The 24,336-nt window shown below is 35.1% G+C and overlaps 1 protein-coding gene and 1 pseudogene across 1 annotated transcript; both read right to left on the minus strand.

The window, feature by feature from the left end:
* Positions 1-7,344: 7,344 nt before the first annotated feature.
* Positions 7,345-9,495, minus strand: LOC143545237 (putative membrane protein At1g75140 pseudogene; annotated as a pseudogene).
* A 6,154-nt stretch (positions 9,496-15,649) lies between these two features.
* LOC143544855 (uncharacterized) lies at positions 15,650-17,300 on the minus strand. The gene is made up of 3 exons (XM_077036847.1): positions 16,977-17,300; positions 16,333-16,662; positions 15,650-15,670 (listed from the first exon to the last, which is right to left on the minus strand). The coding sequence occupies exons 1-3, from the start codon at positions 17,298-17,300 to the stop codon at positions 15,650-15,652; spliced, it is 675 nt and encodes a 224-aa protein (XP_076892962.1).
* Between the last annotated feature and the right edge of the window lie 7,036 nt (positions 17,301-24,336).

Below are 24,336 nucleotides of genomic sequence, written 5' to 3' on the forward strand. Positions count from 1 at the left end.
AAGGGACTCATCACACGTATGATCCCCACGTGATATGGAAGAGCAGTTGCAACAAACTATTTCTAGAAAATCCTTCTAATACCACCTGATAGCGACATCGGCCAACGGAAAGATGACACCTGGACACGTAATGGCCATCCCACGACGTGCATAGATAATGGATGTCCCATAAACGGGTCCAGGCTGTCACAACCAATAAAGGCTCGACACGTGTCCGTTCAGGAAGAGAGGGAATAATAGTGACAACTCCACCAATTACCTTCCCCCACCTTCGGCTATAAATTCAAAGATCATCTCTTCAAGGTATTCATTCACACTCTCAAGCCTTATGCAATATACTGGTACTCGTATTATTTCCGATCAAGATACAGTACTGATTCTCACGCCGGAGGGTGGTTACGGGAAGACCCCTCACTTTGTCATTCCCGTGACGAGACTCAATGGTGTTCTGTTTTGCTGGTACTAGCTTGGATCTGTTTTCATAGCACTTCAGAATACCCACATATGGGGAAATACCTAATCGGACTATCCAGTATGATTTAGTGTTTCTTCACTCGCTAACATATTTGAACTGAAATAACAGATATTACAAAACTATAAGGAGGAAAATTGCAATGAAAATAAAACTATAGACAAAAATGAAGGTGTCTATTATTAATGAAGGCTTAATATTAACTCCACGTTTATCTTGGTCATGATGGTATCAACTATCAATGAAGGCTTTTAGTGAAAAATTTTAAGTGGACTTCTTTTCATCATCCTTAAAAAAAAATGAAAAAAATGCTAATGTCCACGACCACCTATATAATGATGAACATCTACCTATTCTAATAAAGTAAAATAAATGTGGACACTTGTCATGTTTTGGTTAATTCTCATAATTTTTTCCCTCCAAAACTAATATACCCTAATATATGTAATAAATCAATAATTATTCACTTTCCTTTTACACTATATTTATATAATATCTATATATTTTTATAAATATAAATATTAACATATTATTTTATTATATATTCAAAATACTTGGTGAATTCTAAAAATCAACAACAAATCATATTTCGGGTTTTTTTATGGAACTTAAATTTGATTTTATGGGTCAAAAGTTGGTAAATATATTGTTTGGTACAAGTTAACTACATTTTGGTCAAAATTTGTTAGGGTCAAAAATGAAAATTTTGAGTATTTTTAAAAGTTTGAGAATGCAAAATAGATTTATCGTCATATTTGTTATGGGTTTAAAGTGTTGACTTTAAAATGTCAAAAGTATGAAAGTTAAAATTTTAAACATGATTCGGGTTTCAAATTTATTTTGAAGGGCATTTTTTGAAATAATCAAAAGGTTCAGGATTTGGCAAACTGACTATTTTCCCCTCAACTATTAAAATTTAAGAATACATTGGGAACACTTTCGATATGCCACCTCCATGCCTATCAATGCTTAACTTTTATCAAATTTGAAATATTTATGTCAACATTAATTTTTCTTTCAATGGTGATCAGAACATTGTATAGGAAGTATGACATACTAAACTATGCTCAAATGAAACAAAATATTCACAAAATTGAATGGGTTAACATGTTGTTTTTTATGTTGTCATTATGACAAAGTCGATAAGCCCTCTGAAACTTATCAAAATATTTTCATAGTGTAGCTCAGAAAAACATAGTGCTTGAAGAACATCCATTGTTACAATCTAATGTTCTACTTTCCTTTGATGGGTGGTAAATTGATAAATATATCAATAAAGGTAACGCTCCTTTTGTATTTAGGCTGAGTGGTTAGAACTACTATCGTATGAGAAGTCTTATTTTTGAAATTAGTTCATAACCAAAATTCTTTCAATTATATATGTATATGACACCGAGAATGAATTTTCAATAGAAAGAAGCATTCTCAGGTACGTTTTTGCACGGGCATTTTTTTTATTAAGTTCATTTAAAAATTTCATTTTGTGATATAAATAAAATCAATTTATGTACACATTGTATAGATACAAGCATAGATGTAATACATTTTTTTCATATACGCTATGTAATTATTTGTTTTACTTATAATTTTATAATTTAAATTATCCCATGTGTGACATGGGCTCTAAAACTAGTATGGATATATTTATTATTTCAATTTTGACGGGAAAAAGCGTATGAGATTAATATCCATTAATTATAATTGTATCATTTAGTATCATACTCGTCTAATCCAACTATACATTAAAAGAATACTTATTGTACACATTACATTTAAGTAGGCCATTCATGTTGTTAATGGGAATCGAACTCATTACCTTACAAATGGGAAAATTAGCATACGAACTAAAAAACTTGGCTAACCTTGCGAATAAAATATTATATTAATATATACAAGTAGTTTAAAATACAAATACAAATTATTCTTAATAATCTATGTATTTTAGGAAATATGTAACTACCCATTCATTAATATTCATAATGTAAGAGGAAAATTTACATACAAACTAAAAAACTTGGTTAACCAAGCGAATCAAATATGGTATTAATATATACAAGTAGTGTATATATAATTACATTGTAGTATAATTAGTTAATGTTGAACCTTGGAAAGAACTGATGACCTATGAATCAAATATGGTATTATTTTGTTTACACATTTATCATTTAACATTTATTATATATATATATATATATATATATATATATATATATATATATATATTAGTGTCAAAACCAGTGATCATCTCACTCAACATGTGTTGTTGGCAAATATCTGTTTATTTTCTACACATATGCAGGCTATCAGTTGATTTAAAGCTAAGGTGAGGAACAAATAGAAAGATCTTAGATAATAAAATCAAGAAATTTGCATTATTATTTTGTTATGGATTATTTATTTGTTTTGGGTTATATTTGTCGTGTTTAGAAACTTGTGCACTTAAATTGAAATTTGAAATAAATGAATTAATAGATATTGTCATATTTTATATATTATGATAGTACCTTGTGAGCTGTGAACCAGCGGTTCATACCCCGACATTTCTGCCTTAGGTTGGGGTGTGACACGACCCACACATTCTCTCCATCCGGTTATAAATACCACTTGACCTCCAACAATAAAGGGATCTCAACTTTCCCGAGAGAATACTCTCTAGTTCTTCGCGATACTTTCTATTTTACTTATATCCGGTCTCTTGTATTGATTCTTACGCCAGAGGGTGGTTACGAGAAGACCCCCCATCCCTTCTTGTGACGAGCTTACGTGTTCTATTTTACAGGTGGTTCTACTCGTTTTAGCCGGATTATATCTTAACCCCCGTGGGAAAGAATGACATTCAACATAAGGGCTAAGTAATTAGGCCGAGGATTAAATTAGTCTTCAGTATGATTAATTAATTTTCCATGATTAATTAATTTCCCAATCAATGGTATTTATAGAGGGAGGGTAGCAAAGCTACCCACGGATCCCTTATCCGACCCGCGGATCGTCAAAAGACATCCGCGCAAGGAACACGTGGACTGGTAAAGCCATCCACAGTCCAAGACATGCTTCGTGGATCTCCACTATAACCTGCGGATCACCATGCGAGCATCCGCGGAAGGAATCCATAAACAATACAAGGGACTCATCACACGTATGATCCCCACGTGATTTGAAAGAGCAGTTGTAACAAACTACGCTAAGAAGATTCCCTCAATACACCCTGATAGCGACATCGTCCAACGGAAAGGCGAAACCTGGACACGTAATGGCCATCCCACAAACAGGCACAGATAATGGCCATCCCATAACCGTGACCAGGCTGTCACACCCAACAAAAGCCCCGACACGTGTCCATTCAGGTAGAGAAGGAATAACTTGACAGGGACAACTCCACCAATCACCTTCCCCCACCCTCGGCTATAAATACGAAGATAATCTCTTCAAGGTATTCATTCACATCCTCAAGCCTTAAGCAATCACCCACAGTATTATACTTTATTCTGATCAAAGTACGATACTTATTCTCACGCTGGAGGGTGGTTACGGGAAGACCCCCCACTCTGTCCTTCCCGTAACGAGACTCAATGGTGTTCTGTTTTGCAGGCACTAGCTTGGATCTGTTCTCATAGCGCTTCAGTATACTCACATATGGGGAAATATCGGATCGGACTATCCAGTTTGATCCAGTGTTTCTTCAGTATTAATTCAAGACCCAAATACATAATCGGGTCCAACGTTTCTAAACGGTTCATGGGCCTGTCAAACCCACCTAGGACCCAGACCAAGTATACAAAATGGGGTTGGTTGACTTGGTTCACAAGTATAATTAAACAGGTACGTGCCTAGTTTGGGTCGGACTTGGTTTTGACGGGTAAGACCTGTTGCCCTAGTTCTTTTCTATTTATAGTCCTCTTATTCATCTTACGCTATAGTAAGATAGTTATCCATTTTTTACACAGCTAGAAAGACGATACATACATTTTATTTACATTTAACATTACAATTAAGTTAATATGATTTCATAATATGAAGTTCATATTATATTATCTTCGGAAAACGTGGGTTTTACTGTTTTCAAATCTACACAAATTACAACAAAGCCTTTTTAATTCATTTTTATAACCACGACTTTTTTGTGTTTTAGGCTATCGCACTCTTCAATTTGAAGAATCCTGTTGTCCTATTCTGGTCAGACTATGTTGTCTTAATCGGGCTCACACTGGCTTCAAAGCTTGGCTTGGGCGTTCCCCTAGTAAACAATACCGCCGACTGCCACTTGATAGTCGTTGTGCCACCACAAAAGCATAACTCACTAGCGTAACATATGGTGAGACTAAAATCCGTGTGGGCTCAGAATTCGAACTGACAATCTCGTAAGGCCTAGCTTAAATTTTTAATTATCAATATTCACCCAAAATATCATAAATAAAAATCAAACTTAAATGTCCATTAAAAAAACCCAAACATCCTACTACCAGAGCACAACTAACCACAAAAGGATTTTTAGTTGATAAATAATAAAGTCAATAAAAGACAACTTTTTCTATGGACAAATCAATTTATAGAAACTTAATTCTATTTAATTTTCTAGAGTGGGCTCCTTTTTTCTAGAATGAGCGCAAAGCGTGCTTCAAGAAAAGGTTCACAAGATACATGTACATTTCTTCCAAGGTTCGCAACTATCAAGTGTCGTAAAAACTGTTATATTTTTAAACAGTGTTTGAAACAATCCATAACTGAGCAAGTTTTTCTAGAGGAGGAATATCAATGCTGATAATTCCGGACCATGTTCACAAGTTGGGGAATATGGAAAGGTCTAAGTTGACAAGTTGGTTTAGTTTCTTAATTGTAACCAAGTTAGGGTGAGATTATAAATATAAGGCTTGGCTTTAGAGGTGTGATAAAAAGAGAATTATTATAATGAGTTTTTGAGCCGGTTTTCTCTTGCAATAATAAAGTATTTGATTGATCATGAGCCTTGAATCAACTGTGACACTCTAGACATGACTCATCCTGAAACACCTTTAAGAAGGAAACCCGTCACTATAGAAAAATCTCATTGAGTCAGGTTACGAACCTGTGATCTTAAAATCCTTGCAACTAATCTTTTTGTTAACACAAACCGTACCATAGATATCAATAGTATCATATATCCATCTTTTCACTAGTAGTTAAACCTGCCTTTTGAATTTTGATAACCCAAAGCGTTTTATGTTCGGACTGATTTAAACTTCAAGCACCAAGTTGTGAGAAGTTATGAGGTGCTCAGACTAAACTAATATGGTTGAGAGTATGCAAATTGAACATTTTAGGAAACCCCATTTTGGCTTATATAGTTTTCTAATACTTTAAAATATGGCTGAGCACGACTCGGTTCGGTTTGGTTATTAGGTAAAACCCAAACCGAAATCGAAGTAATCGGTTATTAGAATATGCAAACCTTTGGGTTTTGGTTTTCCGGTTTTCGGTTTTTCGGTTAATTTCTGTTCCGGTTCGATTATTTTCGGTTTTTTTCTAATTATGTGTTGACATTGCAAAAAGAAATTTTAAAAATGAAAATGTATATTTTAAGCTTATATAAGTCCACATATAAGCTTCTATGTTGTTAAATAGAGTTTAAAAATTAAAAAAACATTAAAAGTTTAGTCCCGATCTTTATTCATCATCTTATGTATTTATCTTAAAAGTTTAGTCCATTCCTCGTCATCTTGATTATCTTTATCATCATTAATCGGTTTTTTTCGGTTTTTTAAAAATGGATAACCGAATTGAAACCGAAATTTCGGTTTTCAAAAAAACAAAAAATTAACCGTCGGTTAATGCTTCGGTTCGGTTTTTTCGGTGCGGTTTTGTCGGTTAATTCAGTTTTGATTTAGTTAATTCGGTTTTCTGCTCACCCCTACTTTAAAATGGCCTATTATAACCTAAACTCATTCACCTCACCTGATCTAAACCGTCCGTCTTGTTCGATGTATGTTCAACATATGTTTTAATGACTTTTGTATTCATCATCATATGCATCTTATATCTAAGGTTGAGAACAAATCAAAATGAGTAACTTTATATCCCCTATCCTTCATAAATTTATAACAAGACAAAATGAATTATTTTATATTAACAAAGTGAAGATGACTACAAACAGCCCCGCTCTCAGAAAACAAAAAAAAATTTGGGCCAAAGGCGAAAATTTTTTTGGGCCTTAAATAAAATGAGTATTTTGTTAAGTTTAAACAATTTAATTTTGATATAGACTTAATTGGTTATAATTTAGATTGTGTAAAAAGCTTTTATATAAAAATAGGACTAAACATGTCTCATATAAGACTAGAACCCGTAACCTTTTGGTTGAGAGTAATACCTTTTTACTACTAGACCATACTAATATTTATGCAAATGAGTTTAAACACTAAATATACATCTTGTTTTAATAAAAATACATATAAAATTAAAAAAAACAAAAAAAATTCAGGCCTATCGGGGTGTCGGGCCTATGACCGTCGACCACCCAGCCCCCCTGTGGGCCAGCCCTAACTACAAATACATATCTAAAATTTTTAAAAGACTATAATACATATAATCTAAATATAACTAAGGTGGTATTATGATTACAGAAGTTAATAGCAAGTAGTCACTCAGAAATAACATGATATTTTATATAAAATAATCAAAAATGTTTTGTTCATCAGAAAATGCAGTTTAGTCAACTTTGAAAAATCGTACCTCTTCTTTTAATTTCTCACATTGACCCCTAAATATAAAAACAAACTCAGAATGAGTGTACATGTCAAAATTATCAATCAAAAGCTAAGATAGAAAATAGTACCTATAAATTCATTAATTGATGCTTTATAACTTGTGATTATTACTTTCTTAAAATAAGCCATCAAACACATAGTAAAACAATTAACATGCATTCTTAAACAACTTACAACAACCAAAACCTAACAACTTTAACTACCATGATCATCCACAACCTGACTGTTCACAAACAAACCCTCTCTTCTTTTACCAAAACCACCAGCCTCCATACTCCCTCTATACTTCAACTCCGACCCCATAAATCCGGGTCCACCGACCCAGCTCGCGGGTTCGGGTCAATAACACTTGGTCTATACGAGTTTGACCCGGGACCCGCGTAACGCGTCGGTGAACCATACCTTCTCGACAACCCTCTTAAACCACCACCATCACTGCCATTGTTCCCGCTACTTCTCATATCCAAGCCCGGATCCCTAAAAGCTCTCTCTCCCGCGCTGGTCGGAGGCCCGTTTACAAACGGGTCATCCGGCCCAAACAAAGTAAAAGCATCCTTTTTCCTAGCAAAGAAATGCCATGCTACAAAAAGAAACAATATAAAGAACAAAACCGGAGTACTCCATAACATCGTATTGAACTCGCCTTTTGTAACGGGTAGATTCGATTGATACATCCCGATATACCCGTTTCCCAAACTTAAAATAACTAACTTTTCATGATCGCTCGCGATCAACGAACTCGACTCAGATTTTCTGTTATCTAACCGCCCGATTGCACGATAGTTCAAAAACGAAGATACAATTTCATCAAGCCCGGCTGAAAACACGAGACGCGGTAATCCTGCTCGCACATATAACTGTGAAGAAACGTTATAAACCGACACCTTATCTCGACTAACCATAAGAAAATAACCCTTAATCGCTTCAAACGCTAACGGGCCACGATCGATATCAAACTTCTTCTTAGACCTGACCCGACACTTGAAATTAAGCAAGTCACCGTAAATCAACAAATGAACGACTTCACCGCTTGAAGTAAACGCATACGCTTTACCACGATCCGATGCATCAAGAACATAATTCAAAGCATGTGACCCATTAAACCCATCACATGGAGCTTCTCTAAGCTTCATAGACCTCAAATCTAACGACCCCGCACCCGTCTCAGTCAAAAACAAAAGCTTTTGTTTCAATACAACAATCGGACGACTATTAGGAACAATCGTACCCATAACCTCACCTTCTTCTTTGAAAACCCGAATTGCACCACTAACATCTATCGACACAATGTATCTTGTTCTACCAACATGATGAATCTCCAATATGTTAATACCCAACCCCGACCCGCTCGGTTGAGTGTGCTCAAGTTTACGAACAGTTTCCTTCTGGATCGAATTCAATTCATCCCCGTTCAGAACTTCCCACACTTTATGAACTAAAATCACACCATTCTCATGTCCCGTGATCACCATACTCTCATTTTTAACAACCGAAAGATACGACAACACTGCCGTGACCGGAGAACTCGTCAACGTGTCGAACTGAAGCATAACTTCACCGTACCGAGTGAACACATACAAATTCCCAATATCATCACCAACAGCAATGTATTTGCTCAATCCTTCCACATCCTTAAAAGGCAAAACATTCAACGAAGTCGGATTCGTGTCGAATTTCACAGCCGACACAAACTGAAACCTTTCCGACGAAAACAAACTATGTTTGGTAACCGAAACAGCACCTAAGCGTTCAATCCTAGAATCTGTTACATACCCAATATTAGTATCATCACTATCAACACTTTTTCGATCTGGTGTTTCCAAATCAGGCATCTTTTCGAACCCATCAACAGATTTACGAATCGAATTCGATACCGATACGCGTGATTCTAATTTAGCAACCAATTCGGTTAGGTTTTTGACTAGCTCATCGAGCTTACCCAATTGAGAGATGTGCTGATTGAGTATGCTTAGAAGTTGTGTTGGATCCGATGGATCGTGGGTATGCTCCGAATCGGTGGTGGAAATAATATAGGAAAAGGTGAAGAAGATTAAGAGGATGGAAATGAAGAAGAACTTGCCTTTGATAATATCCATGGAAGACTGAAGGAGTGAGTGAGTTAGATTGGACTGGTGGAAACCATTTGACGACTGTGACTGATTGAATCTAGAAATTAATAATATTATTATTGGGGTATGGAGTGAATTTAGGGCATGAATTAGATTTTTCAGGGGATGATGGAAAGAGGAGAGAGGGTCATTTAGCGGTGGCCGCCCCCCGTGGGGATCTTACATTACATGTACATGAATTTACTTTTTTTTTTCTTTTCAGATTTTAATTTTATTATTTATTGTTTAGAACATCTATGGCATGGAGAATCCCACACTTGTGGCCTAGTGATACGAGGCTTGGGTTCTCCAGTGGATACTCAAGTTCGAATCCCACTTGTGTTATATTTGGGTGAATATTGGCAATGAAAGATTTGAGTTAGGCCTTGTGCAAAGGTTGTCAGTTCGAATCCTGAGCCCACCCGGGTTTTCGTCCACCGTGTGTTACACCAGAGAGTTCTGCTCTTGTGGTGAAACAAGAGCTGTCAAATGGCAGTCGGCGGTATGGTTTCTCGGAGGAATGCCCAAGCCAAACTCTAAAGCCAGCGTGGGCCCGGTTAAGACAAAATAGTCTGGCCAGAGTGGGGCATCGAGGCTCTCAAAATTTGGAGGGTGTGGTAGCCTAAATATAAGAAAGTCGTCGTTCTAAAAACAATCTATGGCATGGAGAAGTGGGGTGTGACGGGATACGGGCGTGGCTAGACGACTGTGGTAGAGAATTTGGTTATCAAACTTCTGACGAGGCGGGTGTTTGGATATCTGGACGAGAGATGTGGAGCTCGTGGTGTGATGATAATATGTATGTTAGAGGGTAGGAGGATCGGAGGTGGTAAACTTAGTGAATGTTTATGTCCTTTAGAAATCATGCGAAAAGAAAGACATGTTCGGATTCATTTACTCTCGCTGAAGGCGTCTATCTAAGACGGTGAGTTTTTTATAGGAGACTTTGATGAAGTCTAATCAAGAGATTGCCACGTTTCTTCCCCCATCTTTGTTCAAAGTGTTAGATTTGTGACACGTGTTTGAACGTATATAATATGGGAGTAGGAGATGTACATATATATGTAGGCCTAGACAGTAAGAAATTGAACGAACTTGATAGATTTCATGTTTGCAACATTGTTCTTTGCACATAGCCTTCTTATGGCCCTACCGAGGAACTTGTCAGATCATTGTCCAGTACACAGACTTCAGGCTAATTCCATTAAAAAGGTTCAATTCTTGGTTACTTCATGATAATATTTGGAGAATCGTTTCAAAAGCTTGGGAGGGGTTCTTAACTTCGACCAAAAGACAACATACTTGTAAACAAATTAAAGTCCTTAAAAGTTGCCATCAAATCTTGGATTAAAGATTAAGTGTGAGAGCATTCGCTTGGAGTCTCCATATACATGAATTCTATATAATATAGAAGAAAATAGAGAACGACAACTAAAACACCACCACGTTGGAATCCCTGTAATAGAGAAAAGTTATAAAAAACTAAAGTACACTATACTTAGAAACTCAAAAAGAGAAAAATAATAAAATAAGTGTTCGTGAGAAGGAATGTTGGATATAGATAGAGAGAGAGTTTTATGCGGGAGATTTTTAATAAGTAAACAAAAATAAAAAAAAAAACGTATTATATAATAGAGATAAAGATGGATGCTCCAATGACCTAAGGAAGGCAAGTAGTTATCTGATTTCAATAACAAAATTAATGAAACCGAGCCGAAGAAAAGGAGTTATATCCAATATAAAAGGAAGTTGAGACAGATAACGAATAAAATGTCGTTACAATTAGAGTCAAGAGGAAGGTTAATGTACAATAATTGCTTAACACACATTAGATAAGCGAGAAATGCTCAAGGTTAAAACCCTAAAACGCTCAATTAAATTCCAAACCCTAAAACGCTCAATGGTTAATTTGATTACGCTTAAGTGTAATTGAAAAATGCTCAAGGGCCCCATTATACTCAAACTCAAAATTGATCAATTGAAGATTAACTGGAACAATTTCAAAGTTCAATTGATCAATTGCTAAAACAAACCTTTTAACAAAAATGGATGGCGTCTCGCGTTTTTTCGGCGAATTGTAGGACACTCGTCGACGCTGGTAATGGTGACGAAGGAGTGTTGATGACAACGAGTCGTGGAACGGCGGTGGTGGAGATGGCTTGAGGAGTGTTGATGCAGGCGTGGTGGATCAGTGGTGGTGGTGGCATAAGGGGGCATTTCGAGATTTAGGGTTTCACGTGTTTTTTTTAAATTAATGGTGTCGGAAGTAGCATACCTATTGTATGATAAGGGATTAATATTCTCTCTTTTATATAAGTTGGAGCTTAAGCATAAAACAAGGATGAAATGGAACGTCGAAAGCGACATAAATACATGTTTTCATGGAATCCTAAAAATGTATGTAAACATTAAAAATCGAAAGGAGGAACATAAATGGTAGTTGGTGCGTGATCCTAATTTTATTAAAGACTAGGTTTCGAAGTATTCTTAACCAAACTTGAGCATGCACCATATGGGGATTAGCCGAATATATTTAGGAACAAATTCTCTACTATTTCGCCTTCTGATTGGTTCAAACTAGAGTCACTTTTTGTTAAGAAAAAATCAGGGCTGCAATGCGCGCTTGTTATGAAGAAAAACCTTTGGTCTAGACGACTTCGCTTTCAAATTTATTTAGGAATTTTGAGACATAATGCAAAACGAATTTATTAACTTCATCAAGGAATTTTAGGCTCGAGGCACTTCAAATAGAGGGTGTAAATTGTTTTTCTTACTCGTTCCTAAACTTTGTGAGCCTACTTCATTGAGGAACTTTGTCTTGATTAGACTCATTGTTTATATGAACGTAATCTTCTAACTTCTCGCGTCTAGACATAAATTAGTCATTTCATTTCGATGATCATTACTAAGGAACAGACTACATATATTGAAGATAAACATATCCTAGATGCCATATTACACTTAATGAGATTGTTAATTTCATAGGCAAAAAAGAATGAGAAAAAGTGCTTACTAATCAAACTCAACTTCGATAAAGCTTTTTGACTCATTGAATTGGAACTATCTTAATTCATTTCTAGCTCAAATGGGATTTGGTAATATATATATATATAGGCAAAGTATAGAATGAAAACCCACTTGAGTTGTGAAACCCGCGAAAACCCTATGTAACATCGGTGTTTTTTTTTTTTTTTTTTTTTTTGTTACATGTAATATATGTTGTAACACTTAATACAAAACATCGAAACATTAAAAAAAACTGTTTTGCTATTTTTTAACATTTTTTTACTAATTTTTTTATATGTTTTTAGGAGAGAGAAAAAGTTATATTTATGTTAACATTTTTTATTAACTTTAATTGTGCACCACAAGATTTAATCTTTAATTAAAAACATATGATTGAGAATGAGTTTCTAGTTTCACAACTCAATAGGTTTTTATTTTAACCTAACCCTATATATATATATATATATATATATATATATAAAGGATGTGGACTAGAGAATGTTTGAATATTGATAGAGCTTCATTATAGTAAACTACCAAAGAATTCCACATTAAATGTGGTATGGGCCAAGAGGATTTATTGGTTCTATTTCTAACCATTATCGCCATAGAAAGTTTAAGCGTACGCATGCAAACGACCATTGAAAGCAACATATTTCATGGTATCACACTACCAAATGATTGCCATATTATCCACGTGTAACAATTGCAGATGATGTTTGTTTTTCAGTCAACGGTCTTCTAGGAGCATTCGTAATTTCACTAGGGCACAACGTTGCTTCTATCTTGTATATGGCTTAAAGGTTAATATGGAAAAAGTAAGGTGTTCGGTATTGGTGTTGAGAAGCGGGATGTTTGTAGGTTGGCGAGTTTGTTTCACTGTGAGACTACAACTCTTTCGATTATGCGCGACTTGTAGGTGTCAATATGAATATTGTAACATTTGTTAATTTTTAAAATCCGTTTTTGAAACTCGACCCATTTTGATGTTTAATGAAATAGGCCTTTTATTTATTGTATGTTGCTTTTGCAATCCCGTTATCATTTTTATACAATTTTATTTAAAAATTCATAACCATGATATTTATTCATGAACTTTTCTCATGCAAATCATCAGAATTAATTTTCTTGGATATTTATTATTATTATTATTACCATATTTTCATATGTAACTAAAACAAAAAACAACCAATGAATTTTTTAATTAAATAAAACTTATTAAAAGAGTTAAACACTTTAAAAACTTCTTAAACCATTTTAATTTTTGTTTTTAATTATATTAAATATGATTAAATTCCATAAATTCTATAAACATAACTCTACAATTCACTATAAAAAGAGAACTAATACTCCATTATTTTCACACCTCAATATATTCTTTTCTTAAACTTGATAACACTAACAAATAAGTTTTACGATTTCATAAATTTTTTAGCTTTTGTTTTGATTTTACATTGAATGATCATAGTTGTTCATAAGGTGTTCTTTATGATCATGGATATCCAAGATAAACACTTTGATTTCTAAATATTGGATCAAACTTAGTTATTTTGCAAGAACAAACATAAATATTTAGCTAAATCTTATGATCCGTTGATAATCATAAAGTTATGAACTTTCTTTTAAATAAGATGATTTATAAAAATTTTATTTTATTTTATAGCTTTTGTTTTGATTTTATCTTGAATGTTGATAGTTATTCATTAGTTATTCTTTATGATCATAGATATCCAAGATACACACTTTGATTTCTAAATATTGGATCAAACTTAGTTATTTTGCAAGAACAAACATAAATATTTATTTAAATCTTATGATCTGTTGATCATTATAAACTTATGAACTTTTTAAAATAAACTTATGAACTTTCTTTTAAAAAGATGATTTATAAAATTTTGTTTTATTTAGATATTTCTTGATATCTCTAAATAATTAATTGAATAAATTAATTATTGTTTATTTTTATTCAACATAAACTAATATGTATAATTTTTTTAAAATAATTCATGTAAAAACCTTTAAATTAATTAATTAATAAATTAATTTGTTATGCTACTAAAAAGACAAAACGTTTAATTATAAATTGTTTCTAATCTTGTTATTTAAGCTTATATTTATAAGTTATAATTATTCATTTACAAATCAATCTTCAACTAATAAATATCAAATTATTTATATAAACTTTAATTCATTTTAGTTATACTCATTTTAAATCAAAATTTTCGAAGTCCTAATTTATCATAGTTTATTTTCCATTTAGACTAGTTAAAATATAGCATACGTATTTACTTGTTTAGGATGATCCATTGTGAATCTTCGCCTCGTTTGTTCGACTCGTTCAAACTATCATCCTAATTTTCAAGGTGAGTTTTTAATAACCCGTTTTTCACTTTTAACATTTTTGGGGTGTAACACGTTACCATGCTTCTCGTTATTTTATGATCATTGTTTACAAACCGATTTGCAATTATGTCATGCATGTTAATAACATTCTTTCATATTGTTTATGATAACTATACGTGTATAATGTGCAATGTGCTTATCGATTGGTACATCAAACATCAAACATCAAAGTGGGAGGATCCGATGGGACTTACCTGCGCTACCTATCCTTCAACTTCGGTTGCTGAGAATGGTGGTATCATTATCATTCCCCTAGGTTGGGGCATTATTTTTTGTTGCATTCCATTAACTATATGCTTGAATATATTTCATTCATGACCGGTGAATCTAAAACGTTTTACACACACACACACACATATATATGCATACGCAAAATCTATGAACGTTCACCAACATGTGCTGCTGACAAAAATATATTATTGTAAACGTGTTGCAGGTTGAATTCAATGATGTGCTAAGGACGAAGATCATTAGTCGACCTTAGGATATTTAAATAAAGAATAATATTTGTTTTATTATTATTACGATGTAATGATATTTGTCTTATTATCAAACTATTTGTGTACTTACAAATTTGTGAAATAAAATAATTATATTGTCACTATTAATAGTATTACAAGCTTACGAGTGATATGTATATTACACGCTGGCGTATTCCACTTAAAGCAGGGATGTTACAAATATGTCTAAAAGTTGGTTTCCTACTATCGATTAGGTCAAAATCAATCAATCAATCAATCAAACATACCCAGTATTTCCCACCACAAATAGCCTAGGCTATCATAAGTAGGGTCTAGGGAGGGTGGGATGTAGGCACACCTTACCTCTATCCCTAAAGATAGAGAGGTTGCTTCCGAGACCCCCAACTCAAAAGTAAATAGATATACAGATAATATTTATATATATATATATACAATCAACTACAGTACTATGATATTAGTCTGTTTAATTCAACATTTCACAATAGGTAAACTAAAAACACAACACACGGTAGAATTTAGTAAATAATAATAAGTAGAAAATAATAATTCTAAAAGTAGAATTAATAGTAAGAACGATAGTAATACTAACAACAACCACAACACCCACCACAATAGCAATAGCAATAGCAAAAGGGATAGTAATAATAATAGCCCGTCATTTTAAAGGTCTTTAACCTTAATTCTACGTCTCCAAGAACTCATATCCTAAACCATGTCCTCAGAGAGGTGCAACTCTAGCAAATCACGCCTAATCCTCTCATCCCAAGTCAATTTGGGTCTACCTCTACCCCTCCTCCCCTCTATAATAAGGTTTTCCACTGATCTAACGGGAGCCGTTGTCTGTCTCCTTTTTAATGTCCAAACCATCTCAATCTGCCTTCCCTTATCTTATCTGATATAGTAGCCACCCCTAGTCTTTCCCGAAAAGCGTCGTTTCTTATTCGGTCTAACATTGTGTGTCCACACATCCACCTTAGCATCCTCATCTCTGCTACCTCCAACTTGCGCATGTGTGTCTTCTTGATGGCCCAACAATCTGTTCCGTATAGCATCGCAGGTCTAATCGCAACCCTATAAAATTTTCCCTTTAATTTAGTAGGGAACCTCTTGTCGCACAATACCCCTGTGGCAGCTCTCCATTTACACCATCCTGCTTGGACACGATGGGCTACATCACTATCTATGGCCCCGTCACTTTGCACAAACGATCCCAAGTATTTGAACTTGGTTGACTGCGGAACCTCCTGGCCTTCAATTGCGATTTGGACATCTTCATCATCGTTTACCCCACCAAAGTCACAGTAAAGATACTCCGTCTTTGACCGACTAATCTTCAAACCTTTACTCTCTAGAGCAGAACGCCACTCCTCTAGCCTCATATTCAGATCTTGTTTACTCTCTGCGATCAACACGATATCGTCAGCGAAAAGCATGCACCAAGGAACATTATCCTAAATCAACTTTGACAACTCATCTAGGACTACTGCAAAAAGGAACGGGCTTAATGCTGATCCCTGGTGAAGGCCTACCTCTACTGGGAAGAAGTCCGTATCCCCAACAGGTGCACGCACGCTTGTTTCAGACTTGGCATACATATCCCTAATTATCTTTATATATTTTCCACGAACGCCTCTACTCTCTAGGCAATCCCAAAGGAGCTGACGTGGCACACTGTCGTACGCCTTTTCTAGGTTAATAAACACCATGTGCAGGCTACGCTTTTATCTCTATATTTTTCCATTAATCTTCTTAGGATGTGTATTGCCTCTGTAGTTGACCGTCCCGGCATGAAACCAAATTGGTTCATTTTGACCTGAGTTTCCCGTCTAAGTCTAACATCAATAACTCTTTCCCATAGCTTCATCGTGTGGCTTAGAAGCTTGATTCCTCTGTAATTACTGCAACATTGGGCGTCTCCTTTGTTCTTATAAATAGGGACTACTACACTGCTTCTCCATTGATCTGGCATCTTTTCGGTTTTTAAAATAGTATTAAACAAAGTGGTTAACCACATAACTCCTTCCTCTCCCAAACACTTCCATACCTCGATCGGTATGTTGTCCAGGCCAACTGCCTTAGCCCTTCCCATCTTCCTAAGTGCGTTCCTCACCTCTTCCTGTGTGATACGTCTACAGTAGCAATTATTCCTTTGTTGTATAGTTGTGTTCTCATTTTGGAAAGCTCTATAAATTGGAAAGCTATAAATTGTTTGGAAATTTTGTATGTTTTATACTTGGTAGCCTTCTTATTTACTATCTTTCCATGTTTAAAGCCCCATAAAGGGTTATCTATAATCGGCAGAAGGAATTAGAAGAAAATTTCCTTAGAACAATATTGGGAGAAAAATGAAAATTCACTAGGTGGCTTAGGTAATATTAAGAAATGCGAAAGTATCGGTGGTTTGGCTGGCCCTACTAAAATTCTTAATTTTACGATGCTTTCAAAATAGTGGTAGCAAATTAAGAAAGAAACAAACTCTTTGCAGGCTAATGAGTATATCTACTGTATTATTATAAAACGATAGACTTTTTAAACAAATAACATCTCAAATTTTCATGCATAATAAAGCTTCTCAAATTTTCTTGATAATTAAATAATTTAAAAGTAAATAATATTATTCAAAAGTAAACAATTTAATTCATATATTAATGTTAATTGTAACAACCCTGAAAATAGGGCTTGAATTTTTTTAAACTCATTGTTAGAGACCGAATGAGATGTTGGTTGAATAGTTGAAGTGAATCGTACATCGATGAGCTTGGCTCGAACCGAGATCATAGTTAATGGGTTCGGCCCAATGACTTGGTAGAACCTGGTATAATTAGGGATAGACCCAACAATAACTCTTTATTTGAAGACACTGAATTTAACCAAACGGAATTGAGACTTATTTAACCAAAATAAACCTGTACCTGATAACTTCAAAAATAATATGAACCATTTAATAATTATTTAATTTTACTGATATCCAAAATTTATAACTCAAATATCAAACAACCCGTTATATTACCATCTACTCACCGAACTAAACTAAACGAGAACAAAATAGAAAGAAGTTTGTGACATATTATAAAATACCATCATATCATTCTATAAAAATCACATGGCAATTAAAAGTCCTATTCTTCAACCTGCACCACGGTAACCATCGGTATTTCTTTTTCAATCTAACTCTGCCTAATTATTCTTCTTTGAACATCACATAATATTTTGAGAATCTTATCAAATCTTCTAATATCAATATTAATATCCTGGAAAATCTCACAACCTTCCCTCCACCTTATTAAAACCATCAACATCCTCTGCCTCCATTCACCATGGATCATTCTTGATGTGTGGGTGAAATATCGTGCGTTAAATAAGTCATATCACATGTTTTGTGTTATTATGTGCCGGAAACACGATTACTTTGTGTGAGTTTATGATTATAGGTGTGCGGATCTTAAAGGAGCTAAATTGGAACATATGAGATGGAATGGAAAAGAAGATTCTACTGCATGGAATGATATAGAATTTGAAGACGAAGACGTGGCCGAAAATGGTGCATAAAACGGATTTATAACGAAGAAATTATGGGCAAAATAGTGCAAGGGGGTTGTCATCGTAAAGCAGAGTCTGATGACCGTAGGCTATGGTGACACCGTAGCTTATGGTGGGGAGACCGTAGGCTACGGTGGCCTGGGTGGAAAAACACGATTTTTTGGAGTCTCTTCCATATTTAAGCCCGGTTCAACCCTAGGCCGCCTATCCTTCATACCCTAACCTATTGGGACGATTTTGGAGTCTCTTTCCACCATCCTAACACATTCCAATCATCATAATCATCCATGGTATCATCCATTCAAGAATCAAAGAAGACATTCAAGATGCATATGCTAGGCTAATCCACTCGTGACCATCTCCGGGGGTAGGTTTAAGTTGTTCATTCCATTGTTGGTACTCTAAACCTAACTTTTGGATTTTGTTTGTATGCTTGAAAGTGTTTTTGGTTATTGATTGATTTGCAGTTTATCAGTTAAACGATTAAGTTCATAGTGTCATTGACCTAACTATCTTTAACCATAGAACTAATAATTCATCAATACCTAAACTTAACAATCAATTAGATTATTGTTTAACCGTGTCAATCAATTGGATTAGGTTCTAACGATCAACATAGTCAAACATTTAGTCTTTTGGTTTATTGATTCAAACAAAGGTTATAACTCAATAGGTTTAATCATTAATCTAATTTACTTCAAGACCTGAACCTTGGAGATTGGTTACCCTTTTTATAATCGTTTACAAATCAAATTAATATTCGTTTGTTTCAGAAATTCTTATAAACCGCTTGACATCGTTTGTCCGCCTAGTATAATTAGTTATTAGAAATTGAACTTGACTAGCACTTTCACTGATTCCCTGTGGATTCGACACCTTACTTGTCCTCCCTAGTGAAGGTATTTTACAAATTTTTTTGATTGACCTTTCGACATCGATCAATTCTCTGTCCCAATCAGTTTTCATGCATATCTTCATCTCCCAAGAAATCTCCTGCAACTTGATTTAATCCCTTTCAACTCCGATCATAAGACAAACATACAATTATCTGCAAAAGTCATTCTCTTCTCACCTATTGAAGAAACTAAAGTTGCAGCCCAAGAACAAGAGAATTGGGTAACGTAATTTGTTCTGATCAGTCACTATTCAGTTCGATTGTAATCCTTCCTCTAATATCACTGTTTGTATGAAAATCCAGCCCTAATCTACCCAATATTGCTCACGAATTTCTTCCAAGAAACTGATGGACTACTTTCTGTGAACCCTTCAATCGCCTAAGGTATCTACAATTGTGTATTTATCAATTTGTTTGTTTTTACTTCGTATCATGAACCCTCGTCTTAACCATATAAATGAACAAACCTACACATGAATAAACACATTCATGTGCAGGCAGTAACATCAGTCACGAATCCTTCCTTGTGATTGTATGTTAAACACCTTGAAACTATTTTATTAACTCATAAACATAACTGACGTGTGTGAATATATATATAAATTTGGATAAAAGTTCCACACAAATCGGGTTTTAAAAATAGGTTTTCACCTACAACTAAACCACACGAAAGGTAAGTGTACCTATCGTTTGTAATAAAGTGTCGGCAAGAACCGAGTGTCAATCCATGGATACGGTAATTTTCTAGTACTAAATCTTTGTAAATGACTAACCGAACAAAGAAATCTTAATTTGAGTTTTTAACTAACTAAACTAGCATACAATGAAAACAAAGCAAGTAAAAATACAAGAAACAATCAATCCAACAAGACTACCTAGACATGCATCCACTCTACTAATGTGATAAAATAGTAATGATATGGTAAACATCATGAATCTAAACATAAATACTAGATTACAATCAAGCAACCTAATACTAACAAATAATCATCATGATGGGCTTCCAATCAAGAATTAAACATAGACTAACTTGTTTATCAAAACAACAAAGTCTCATAATCAAAGGAAAGCTAGCATGAACAACATTCTAACCACCTAAGATTACACTAAATTAGCTAAACTCATGAATTAAACATCAACTTATGAAACTTTAACTAGCAAGTCATCACCAAGTCAAGAATCATAAAAACACTCATCAATTTTTCAATATCAAGTGTAGGGTTTCATGCTCATCAATAATATTATAACCAAACTAATCTTTACTAGTCATTCCTAACTTAGCAATGTAAAGAAAGAAAACATGAACATTCAAAACATCTAGAACATAGTTTTCCAACATGAATGCCTAAACATTTGTAAGACTAACAAGGTATGCAATTCTAACAAGCATGAACACCATCAATATCAACTCATAACTTCAACATTTCCTTGAAAGAAAACCAAATTACCATAACCATACATAGATAAAAATCAAAATAGTAAAAGCTTCAACAATGTCTAGATAATAAAGGTCTTAGCCCATAAGGCTTAATACAACTACAATCAATCTAAAAATAAGCTTAGAAAACATGCTCTTAAACATAAAAATGAAAACCAAAATCAAGAAAGGATTGAAGGATGGAATGATGAATCTTATGTTGGTGGAAGCCTCCAAGAATCCCCTAAAATTGCTGCACTTAATTGAGAGAAAATCCCCAAGACTCCACACAAAAATGAGGATAATGGATGTGTATATATGCTATCTAGACGTCTGGCACGGGCTTGCACGACCGTGCCTATTTGTGGAAAGTCAACCATTGGCTTTAATCTGACCAAAAAGTCAGATTTTTCTGTTCTGGCACGGTCATCGGCACGGGCCCGCATGACCGTGCAGGTCATGCACAGGCATCCGCACGACCATGCACGGTCGTGCACTTTTGAATTCTTGCAGCACTGGCTCCGGCACTGGCAAGCATGGTCGTCCGGGGTCGGCACTGGCTCCGGCAATGCCAAGCATGGTCGTGCAGGTCTGGCACTGGCAAGTGCACTAGCAAGCATGGTCGTGCAGGTCTGGCAGAATGCTTATTTTGTCCCTGAAACGCCCCCGTTTCATGTTTTCTTGGTCGGGCGGGCGCCCGGACCTGCAAATTCACAAATAAATCAAATAAGTACCTAAAACAATGAATTTGCATGAAGTTCGGGATAAATATGAAGGTAATTTGATGCAATAAGATGTACACTTTGTGTTACATCAATAACCAGATACCTAAACATTCGAGATACAAAGCTAAACCATTATTTTTATCTCATAAAGTCACAAGAATGCATTTAGAGCCTGACCAATCTGTTAAAACCCCAAACGAACCAGAACTGGTGGTTCTGTGCAACCCTAACCACTATGTTCGCGTGTAAAATTGATAAAGACGATGAAGTCAACTTATCCTTAGTCATTTTAACAAGGAACAACTTGTTTTCTGTGAAGCCCAGCATGTCTCTATCACCGAAGGCAACATGTACGTTGAATGATAACTTGAAGTTTATGTTGTAGAACCGGTGAAAATACCGGCTTCGACTCGTATGTTGTAACCAAGGCTCTGATACCACTGCTGGGTTTCAGTGGTGATCTGTTAAAAAAATTTTTTTATTAAAACCGGTTCAATAAACGTGGCAAATAATAATTAATCTCATTAATTAGTAATTATACGCAGCGGAAAGTAAACGAGTAATCAGCACTGAAACAAAACCCAACAGGATCCAGTTACCAACAATACGAGTACGAGTCAAACAATAAATATATAATTAAAACTAACGATGCGTTTAAGTTTACCTAGGTTAATAATTAACCGGTTGAGACACTGAAGGCTAGCGAACTGAGCTAGGTGACACAGCGAGACCAACGACCAACGGTGGCGGTGCACGACGGAAACCCGGCAGAGGTGGTGGAGTGCGGCAGAAGCTGGAGGCAGCGACGGCTTAGCAGCGGTGGCTGGGTACAGCGTCCGGCGGCGGTGAACAGTCGCCGGCGATGAGTTGGCAGCAGTGATGGGGTTGACCGGCGGCTAGGGTATAGGAGGAAGGAGGTATGGACTTGTATTAGGATTAAGGTTAATGTTATAAAATATCATATATTTATATAACCCTTAATTAGGTTTAACTAATCTCATTAGTTATAAACCCAATGGGCCAATAAGTCCATCTCTTGCTCCAAAGCCCATTCCATGTAAATTTATCTCGTTAAAGTGTCTATCCCGGTTAACTAACTTAAGAGGGTTTTATTGTTCGTTACCTCACGTTGTAACTCTCATGGGTCATAACCCGGTTGGCCGTATTGACTTACCCAAACCGGTCCACTTAGCGGAGTTAGTGCTACTGGTGGGGGCTAATATGGGTTTAATTAAAAGTTAGAAACCGATTTTAGATAAATTCGATGCTAAATTATCGAGATGGAAGGCAAAGGTCTTATCATTTGGTGGTCGACTAACACTTTTCAAATCTATTCTTAGGAGCCTAGGAGTGTACTACTTCTTGATATATAAATCCCCAGTGAATGTTTAAAACAGTTAGAATCGAAACAGAGGAGTTTCTTATGGGAAAGGAAAGATAATAAAGAGAAAATAAGTTGGGTCGCGTGGCGTAGAATCCTTTTGGACAAGAATCGAGTAGGTTTGGGTATTGTTAGTTTAAAGGTGATAAGCATGGCTTACTTGCTAAATGGTGGGCAAGATTTAAGAATGAGAGTTCGTCTCTTTAGTCGAAGGTTATTATGTCAGTTCAACGAGTTTTCAAAATTGGAGTACTATTTCGGTCAAAAAATCATTGAGTGGTACTTAAAGAAGTATTGGGAGATTCGAGGAGGACGAGGCATTTGAAAACATGAGGATGATGGACATATTGCGGGTGCAGCTGGGTGAGGGAGACAAAACACAGTTTTGGATCGATCATTGGGTAGGCCATAGGTGATGAGCCTCTTAAAAATCTGTTTTCGTCTCTATTCGTACAAGAGAAACATAAAGGCGTATTGGTCAAAGAAAGTTATATTAAGGCAAATAGGGAAATTAGCTGGGTTTGGAGATGGAAAAAAGAAATAAACACAGTGGCATTCGAAGAGGAGGTACTCAAAAGTTCAAAATTAGCCCCTGAGGCCTTAATGAAGCCGGTGTTGATCAATTCCTCATGGTGATAATGGAAAAATGATAATATGATAAACCCATTAATCATATGTGTACCTGTTACAACATGGAGAGTAGTAACTGTTAAATATAATACAAGTGAGCCGATGATAATCAAGAACTGATCTTGAATATGCAGAATAAAAAACAAATATTGCTTCCCTTGCCTTGTTGCTTCTGTACGTACAGTAAGTAAACAAAGGACAAAAAACTTCACTTTGGTTGGGCTGCACAATTATAATTTCAAACAGAACGGATCTTTCTTTGACAAACAAAAAACTTCGATCTATTATTAAGAAAACGTACACACGAAAAACTTAAATAAAACATCACATACCAAAGGCTTATATAGATATCCTTTGGCCTAATCCTACTCAAACGCAAATACACAATTTGAGCCAAACTCAAATAGGAATTAGGATAAGACTAACTTAATTTAAAATAAGACTAACTTATTAATAAATAATAAACGAATTATTATTTAAAATCTCCTCCAAGCCACCCCATGAGATTTACCGAACCGCCCTTAAATATCGTCTCGT

The sequence above is a fragment of the Bidens hawaiensis genome, unplaced genomic scaffold (genome assembly GCF_021521415.1).
Source record: "Bidens hawaiensis isolate Kalapana, Puna unplaced genomic scaffold, B.hawaiensis_p1.1 tig00000904_1, whole genome shotgun sequence".
Lineage (NCBI taxonomy): Eukaryota > Viridiplantae > Streptophyta > Magnoliopsida > Asterales > Asteraceae > Bidens > Bidens hawaiensis.